The sequence below is a fragment of the Rhea americana genome, unplaced genomic scaffold (assembly GCF_003343005.1).
Source record: "Rhea americana isolate MKP2758 unplaced genomic scaffold, rheAme1 scaffold_454, whole genome shotgun sequence".
NCBI lineage: Eukaryota > Metazoa > Chordata > Aves > Rheiformes > Rheidae > Rhea > Rhea americana.
In genome coordinates, this window is record NW_028186595.1 from 4,035 (window position 1) to 12,995 (window position 8,961).

The 8,961-nt window shown below is 38.7% G+C and overlaps 1 gene segment (V, D, J or C); it reads left to right on the plus strand.

The window, feature by feature from the left end:
• Window positions 1–6,401: 6,401 nt before the first annotated feature.
• On the plus strand, window positions 6,402–8,604 carry LOC146589468 (T-cell receptor alpha chain constant-like; the record flags this gene model as incomplete). The annotated part of the segment is given in 3 exon segments: window positions 6,402–6,699; window positions 7,151–7,198; window positions 8,395–8,604. Coding segments are annotated over 3 exon segments (456 nt in total), but the record flags the coding sequence as incomplete, so codon positions are not given.
• Window positions 8,605–8,961: the final 357 nt, after the last annotated feature.

Here is an 8,961-nt window from a genome sequence, read left to right on the forward strand (position 1 = left end):
AAAAAAAAAAAAACAATGACGGGCAACTCCTGTAGTTGAAAAAATGAATAAACAAATCCAAGAAAACGAAGTTTCCAACATCTTTCTCTCCCAGCTTTGTTAATCAGATATTTTTGTGTACCTTAGAGAGCCTCTTCAAACTATGCATCATATTTTGAAGGCTGTGTACTATGTAATACTGCTTAGGATAAAACTACGTTTAGATGAGGGACCAAGCTCCTCATTTCTGTGAGTAGCTTTCATTTCCCAAACATCTGATGTGTATTTCTTTCATTCCTCCACCCCCTCTCTCCCCACCCTCTTTTCACTATTTTTGGAAATATTTTCAAAAAAAAGACCTCTTCTTTTGTCTGAAATGCTTTGGAAAAGGGAAGAAAGAAAGTTAGATCCTGAGGCAACACAGAGCGATCCATACCAAAAAGTATGCTTTCTACTTCTAGGCTAAATGGCAGACTTATTCTGGGGTCACCTTGGACTAATACAGCTGGCAAATTCAAGTGACTAGGAAAATAAAGTTGGTACTAAACCACTCACCATGAGGTGAGCTATAAAGTAACAGTAGATAACTAATTTTGGGGAGGGGGTATTTAATTTTGGGAGGAGTATTTGGCTAGCAGTGAGACCAAGTAAATGAGGAATGATGGTGAAGAACAAAATGCAGGTGACTTTCTGGAAGCAATGAGATAAATATCACAGAATCACAAAGGGACTCTGGAGATCATCTGACCCAAATCCCCTGCTCAAGCAGTGTCAGCTAGAGCAGGTTGCCTAAAACCATATCCAGTTGGGTTTCGATGGAAGGAAATATTACAGAAGTATTGTGTGAGAGATGATGATGAATGAGAATGTTTGAAAGACATAATACAGCATACTGTTTGATAAAAGGAATGTAAACAAATTTTAACAAAAGGCTAGATAGAAGAAGAGCCCTAGGTAGACAGATCTATCTAATTATGGATCTAATAGAATTTTCTTTCATGGAGTGTTTCACAGCTGAAAACTCCATCTAAAGACCTCTGAATAATGTAGAGGCCTGTACCATACTGTGACTATGAAAGCAGTTACAAACTGACATTTGGATCTGGTAGAAGACTTGCAGTATTACCAGGTAAGTTTTTCCTGAATTTTGCCTAATTTGCAAATTTGTTGCAAACATGCACGCTAAGAGATCTGCAGTTGTCAAAATTTTAGCAGACTGTGATTTCATTCCAATGAGGGGAATTAATTCCAAGGCAGCTATTGAATCAGTGTTCCCTGAGGCAAGTAAAGCCAGATTTTTGCTTTTGACAGTGGACATTGGACAAGTTGACTATGAGCCAGCAATGTGCCCTTGTAGCTAGGAAGGCCAATGGTATCCTGAGTTGCATAAGAAGACTGTTTCCAGCAGGTCAAGGGAGGTAATCCTGCCACTATAGTCAGGCCTGGTGAGGCCTCGTCTTGAGTACTGTGTCCAGTTCTGGGCTCCCCAGTACAAGAGAGACATGGAGCTACTGGAGAGAATCCAGCGCAGGGCTACAAAGATGATCAGAGGGCTGGAGCATCTGCCCTATGAGGAATGGCTTTGAGAGCTGGGCCTGTTTAGCCTGGAGAAGAGAAGACTAAGGGGGGATTTTATCAATGTGTATAAGTATCTGAAGGAAGGGTGTCAAGGGGATGTGACTAAACTTTTCAATAGTCCCATGAAAAAGGACAAGAGGCAATGGGCAGAAATTGAACCACAGGAAGTTCTGCCTGAACGTGAGCAGGAATTTCTTTCGTGTGAGAGTGACAGAGCACTGAAACAGGTTTCCCAGAGAGTTTGTGGAGTCTCCTTCTCTGGAGATATTCAAAGCCCGTCTGGATGCAACCCTGTATAACTTGTTCTAGGTGACTCAGCTTGAGCAGGGGTGTTGGACTAGATGATCTCCAGAGGTCCCTTCCAACCTTATCAACTCTGCGATTCTGTTCTTCAGTCAGTTGTATTCCTGCAATAAGCTAAGACAAAACACCACTCTTGCCTCTCTCTAAAGTCACTCAGGGACTAGAAAAGCTGGATTTGGAAGGGGATTCAAACTTACAGTGATCCATGGTAAGTCTCTTTCCTTCCTTCAGTTTTATTTTAAAATGCGTTAGAAACCTTTCTGGTAAGAATCTGAATACTAGCCTAAAGTTAATTTCTCATTGAAGAGGAAGCAGAAATGCCTCTCCAAACTTTGGTTTTGATTGAAAGTAAAAGTACAGTATGACCCTACAGGGAAACTAGTGGAATATTGTCTTTTTTTTTGAAAACTAGTAGCATTAAACCTACTTCAGCAAGGATCAGAAACTGAAAAAATTGAATGAATTTTCAAATTAATTTGTGTTTTTATCCTTTGGTAGACAGCTTTCTCACATATTTGGGATGAGGAGCTATTGGAATACACAACAATGCACAGGCATATGCAACATGGTAGATACGAAGTTATTGCAAAGGCCTCTTATGAGGTGAAAAATTGGAAGATGCAATAAATTCATGTTTGGAAGACAGACTAGATTTAAAGTCAATCTAGATGTGTAAGATCTGGAGGACAGGCTGTGAAGAGGGAAGCAGTGTCCTCTGACTTGTGTTTCCAAATAGGTCTACCTTTATGAAGAATGAACATTAACTCTGGATGAGAAGGTAGGAAGGGAGGCTGAAAGAAAATGAATCCAGGATGATCTCTGTACAGGATGCTAATGAATAAGAAACAGGAAGCCTGGGGATATTAGGAAATGAGACAACATCAACATCAACAATTTCTTAGGTTAATGACCATGATGTATCTTTGACCTTAGCCATTATGGAGGCTTGTCAGATAGTAAAAATGTGTGTGTAATAAATATGAAAAGCAAAATATTAGCCTCAGCAGGACTAACTTCATTATACAGAAACCAGTGTCTGCATTTTTGCCTTAGGCTGAGGAAAGTTGTTTTGGAGACATCTTGGAGTTCATGTTTAAGTCATAGTTTCATACTGCATCAAGAAGAAGTTTCCCAGGAGACTTAGACTGTGGTATTTGCAATGATTCAAACTGGGGTGTGTGGGATGCTACAACTAGAAGAGTAATTTTTGGTAACGGCACAAAGCTATCTGTAATGCCAAGTAAGTTGTTGAATTAAAAGTAACCGTTAAATAAACTCAGATCAGGAAAGGATATGATTTTAGTGCAAAATAGGCATCTATATCTGAGGTAATTCTACAAATGTAAGATTGAAAGTTCTTCTGATGCTTGCTGATTCTAAATGAATAATTTATCTTTAATTCAGAAAGTTTCTTATTTCCTGAATTGAAATTATCTGTTTCTTTTTATGGAAACTAAATCTCTGGCATATAAAAATGAAAACTGTTGCTGGCAACCGAAGCGCACTCTGGTTTTGTGGGGAGGAGAAAACCATGCAAAACGTATTTTGTGAAAATGACAGAAGTTAGCAGAGGAAGCTAATGAGAAGCTTCATCTCAACTTTTTCTTAGTGCGAACTCATGTGTAAGGCCAGGATTCATACTATTTGGTGTTAGAGAACAGTTTAGTCCACTGAACATTTCATTTCTCCTAGGATAATGGATATCTTCCTCTATTAACCTTGCTTGCATTTTGCTTCAGGGAGCAAAACTTCCCTTTCAAAGTTTGTGAGTAACATCTTGGATGGTTTTTGGTAATTTGACATCCTTGAGTGTAATTTTAGAGGCAATGACAAACTCATTTTTGGAAGGAGGATCAGAGTTATAACTGAACCCAGCAAGTTAAGCCATATATTCACTTGTGCAAGTACTGAATCTTGACACAGAAAACTTATTCTTTGGATGACTTGACTGGGGCGGGAGTAGGACCTAGCATCTTTTATCTGAATATCTCCAGATTGGGGCACTGTGAGTCTAAGGTGGGAATCAAGTTCCTAAATACAGACTTCTAGTGCTGCTATAGACATTAAAGCATCCATGTAGGGCTGGCAGGTATCACATAGGACCTGCAAGGGACTTTCTGGAACCTCCATTGGAGGCCAGCCAGCAGACATCATTAGATGTCAATGTTCAGTCATTGGAATTACTCCTTTAGGGTTAAGATTAGCCTATGAGTGTGTGGCAGGGCATATCTTACCTCTGAGTTGAGGGATAACTGCAGATTGACTCTAACTTGTGGAATATCACATGGCTTCAGTTGAGGAATGGTATTGAGGATCAAGTTATATCCCACTGATGCCAGTCTGACCAAAGATTGAGAAATTTTACTTTGGACGCAAAGGAGACTGAGATAGATCAATACATAATCCAAGTTGTGTTAAGCTATTTTAAAATTTCTACTGCACCTGGTTTGGAAGAAAAAGATACACATCTTGGTCTGATGTTGAAACAGGCTTTTGTTGCTCTCTCCCTGAAATCACCCTCTAAAGCTAGCTTTTTCTGTAGACTAGTCTACCTGGAAGATGTCCTTCAGTAAGGATGAGGTTAGGCAAGTGGATGGCTCAGATCATAGATATCAATACAGCATTTCCAACATATCGCTAATTCATTAAGACAGAATAACAGGAAACATGGGTCACAGCAGTGTGGTTATAATAGCTTATATTTACAAGACCATGCTCTGCAAATTTTCAAAGCAATGTGAAAATTTGCAAAGGAACTTATCAGAAAACACCCTTTGGTATTGAAACAAAACCAATTTGTTTCAAACAAAAACCAACCCTGAGCAAGAATGAGAGATGAGTATGTTGCAAAGTAGCTGCTGCTGAAGCTGCTTGCAAAAGCAGGTCTTAATTTGTGTTCACTCAAGATAAAAGCACTGCACAGATTGAAAGGGAACAAAGCACACTAATTTGAAGAAGGGTGGACATGTTGCTAAGCATTCTCTGTAAGAGGGAAACAAAGTAGCTCTATCAGTTCATCCTCTTCTCTTTAGTATCCATAATTAACTAAAAATAACATCTTCTGGTTCATCTGTATTTTATACAGGACTCCACTATCCAACTTTTTATCTGTTCTTGTCTTCCTCTCTCTAATAAATTACCACAGAACTCCAAAACAATAACTAGGAGTGGGAGTTGGGTGAAGTGAGGGGAAGTCAGGATATACAACATTAGACCAAATTCTGCAGAGTCAGGGAAATGGCAGCCTCATTAGGTTTTTCAAAGTCAGAGCAAAGCTGGTATAATGAACTGTAATTCAAGAGAAAGGCCAGAAAAAGGACCACTTTTTGTAGACAATGTCCTTTTGAGTTTACATAAGAAAATTACAGATATTTCTCTAAGGTATTGACAGTTGGTAATTGAATAGATGAGAAATATTTCCCTCAGTGATGGAACTAGGGACCTACGTTTCAATAACATTTTGAGACAGTTTCTAAAAGCCAAGATTTTTATAAAAGTTTTCCCAGTGAGAAGAACAGAAAACTTCTTAATCTAGGAGCTCAACTACCTTTGCTGTTTCTATAACAATATTTATCAGCTTTGTGTATGAGCAGGGCCTAAACAAACATAAATCTAAGCTCTGAAACCTGCACAATAATCCTTTGTAAATTTATAGATGCGATTTGAAGCTCTGATTCAAACCTGTGACAGACAAGTGAAACTAAAAAAGGCAGGCAGGTGTTGCTCAGAGCTCAAATATACATGTTGGCTGAAGTATGTCTTTAATCGTGTTTTATCTGTTTATCATTAGAGTATTGCAATGCAGTTAACATTTTATCATTGTGCATGAACAAATCTTTGGGAAAACACCTTCCTGAAGAATCAGAAGATTCTGAGAGTTGGAGAAGAAATGCATGCCTAGGGTACATATTTACCAAATTTAATGTGTGAAAAGTTTAACCACAGGTAGTGTTTTGACATATGTGGAAAATCCTAGTCTAACTGACTTGCAAGCAGAATTTGAAGCCGGAAAACAGAAATCAAACCCCGGTGTCTTAGATCTGCAGCCTTTAGTAGCAAAACCTCTCTTTTACTGGGCAAAATTTAGCAGTTTCCCTCCTCCCCAACCCTGCCATGTATACTACACTCTGGTATAGATGAACTGTCAGAAAGCTTTATTTGTTTAATCTTTCTTTCTCCAAAAGAAAGCATATGTTGCTACTTTGTAAAGGCTTTCTTTGCTTTTTCCTATAGAAACACAGTTAGCTAGACTGGTAGTGAATATGGACATCTTTACGATTTCTTAGTTAATGGATATCTAGTGTTTAGATGCTCAGCTAAGTGTCATTTGAGATGCTCTAGGGATCCTGCCTGACCATCACCTATGGCTCCAGCACAGGTGGATGCTGAATGATCCTGGACAATCTCTGATGATCCGCTGAGAAAGTTTTTGTTCTCTGAAAGTGTCTTAGCACAGATGCCTATGAACTTCCCACTGAGATCATGGAGGAACCTCCATACTTCAAGTGTCTGTAAATTAACTACTGGAACTACAACTTTGAATTGTCATCTCTGTCTTCTCTTCTCCTCTTCTAGATGTTACTCCATCTCCTTCAGTCTATAGGCTGACTTCTAAAGATGATGAGGATTTGGAAATGTGCCTTATCACAGATTACTCCCCTGAAAAGCTTACATCTAATGCGATTGAAGGGAAGACAGATGCTATTGTGGAGGTGGTAACATCTGAGAACAAACAGGAAGCAAGCTACTTGTCAACCTACTGGGCCAAGAAAAATGAAATGCAGTGTGGTGCAAAACATGAGGGGTTTGGAGAGCTGGAAGGCGAGGATCCTGAAAGTGGTAATGTCATTGTGATTTATGTGTGTGAGGCTCTGGCCTCTGTGCAATTAGCATGAGCAAGACTTGGAACAAGTCCCACAAACCCTGTGGGCAATGCTGAACTATGTTCCGTCATGGAGGAGGAACATTTTTCCCTGTTGCTTCTCAAAGGTTTTCTTTTATCCTCTTCTCTAAGTGGAAACAAGACTAAGGGTCAATAGATTGGAACAGTCAGAGGAGTGAGATCTCAAAATCACATTGTGGAGGATATAAAACTTAAAGTTGCTTTGTTTGATGCAACATTAGTGCTTGATTAGATCTTATCCTAAGCTTGCTCAGAAAATAGCAGAAGTTAGTGTTTATGGGAGATGGTAATGCCAGAGACTCTAACCAACTCTTCTAAGTAGAGATATCTTTATGAACTTCTAATGAAGTTTGTTACTAATATTAATTTTGTTGTTACTGTCTGCAGGTGCCAGCCCTGTCTGTGTAACAGAGATGTCTCAACACTTCAGAACAGGTAGGAACAAAGCATTTTAAGTATAAATCTTGGCCTGATTAGACTATTTTGGCTAATGTTCTCTTGCCAGCTCTGTTTCCAGAATTCCTGTTGCAGCTAAAAGCTCAGACTGTGAATTTCCAAATGGGTACCACAGGATTTAAACATCAAGCTCAGAAGTCATTTGTTTTAATGTGGACTTTCAGATCTGAGCTGGTCATTTTATATGACCACTATAGTCAGTGGACATATATTCTAGCTAGGTCTTAGCAAATAACCATGTCCTACCCTTTACAATTCTGTAAAATGATTTACAGTACAGATTTAAGGCAGCTTCAGTGAGTGACTGCATTTCACACTTCAAAAGAGCTGTTTTTATTTTTGGGTGCACAAACACCCAATGAACCAAAAGATAAGCAAGTGGTTTCTACTGTTTGTGTTCAGAAGCAATGTTGCAATAAAAAGTGTGTATCTGAGCAAGCTCTAATTCAGCTTATTGTGGCTGTGGGCACATATTACCCAGTGCTGAAGCCTAAACAATTGCTGTTTCTGCTTCTTCAAAGCAGCTGGGCCTGCCTGTGCATCAGCCCTGTTTGCAGAGTAGCTGTACTTTTGCAAACCTGAGGCTTTGCTGAAAAGAAACCAGACAGCCAAATATTTCCAAAATACCACTTCAGAAAAAGACTCATCAGTAAATTTCACTAACACAGCCAATCACTTCAGAGAGAGATTTTCAACGCTACAAATAAAGTGTTTTTTTAGTAATAACTCTTCACTTCCCAAATGCAGATCAATGTATTTTAGGGGTGAAAATGGCTTTATAATGAAAACAAACATAACATCCAAACAGAGTTTGTGTTTTTTGAATAAAACTTACATTGCTTTCCCTCTGCCCCTCTTAAAAAAATGTATGGGCAAAGGGAGGAAGGACTCTTCCAGCAACCTGGTTTCATAGCACACTGTTTTTAGCAATAACTAGATGATTGGCATAGTTGCCTATTGGAAAATCAAATAATTATTGGATGAAAACATGGCATTTGAGACATGAACTGAAAGGAATGAGTTTCCCACTGAGACACTCCTGCTCTTTAGCTAGTCTAATAGTTAATTCTATCACACAAAGTGGAACAGCTCCGTTAAAGAGCACTATTAAATCTGCCTGGAAGTTAGAATGTCTCTCTTCTCTGATTACTTCAATTCTCTTATTTCTTTTACAGATGAGAAGCTGAACCTACTGTCATTCTCACAACTGGGTCTGAAAATAATTTTAATGAAAGGAATAATTTTTAATGTACTGATGACAATGCTTATGTGGAAAAAAAAGTGAGTGTTCATGAAGGGTGGTGAAGTCTCTAATAGAAAATGTTTGGATCAATGCATTAATTATGAGTGATCCTCCTCTCTGTAATAGCTGTTTATGCAGTTTGTCCATGGACCAATATCTACCATTAGTTCAATTCCTCCACTCTTTTGCAGATCTTTACCTCCAAGCATATCTCTATTTACCCCTCTTTATCTGCATGCAAATTTAATTTTGTCTTCTTTCTAGGCATGTATCTCTCCTATTCTTACTTCCTTCCCTTGTCTGCCTTCATCCATTAGATTTCATTCCCTGATCAATCTCCAGCCAGGAAAGTTTGGTGCTCATTGGCTTTAAAAATTCACACCTAATATGTTAGTTTTGGCCCAGTGTCACCTTCTCCTCTTTCTATTGCTTAGATATATCTAGTCTATGATTATTTAGCTGTGACCATAATTCAGATCATGGTTTAACAAAGTGCTTT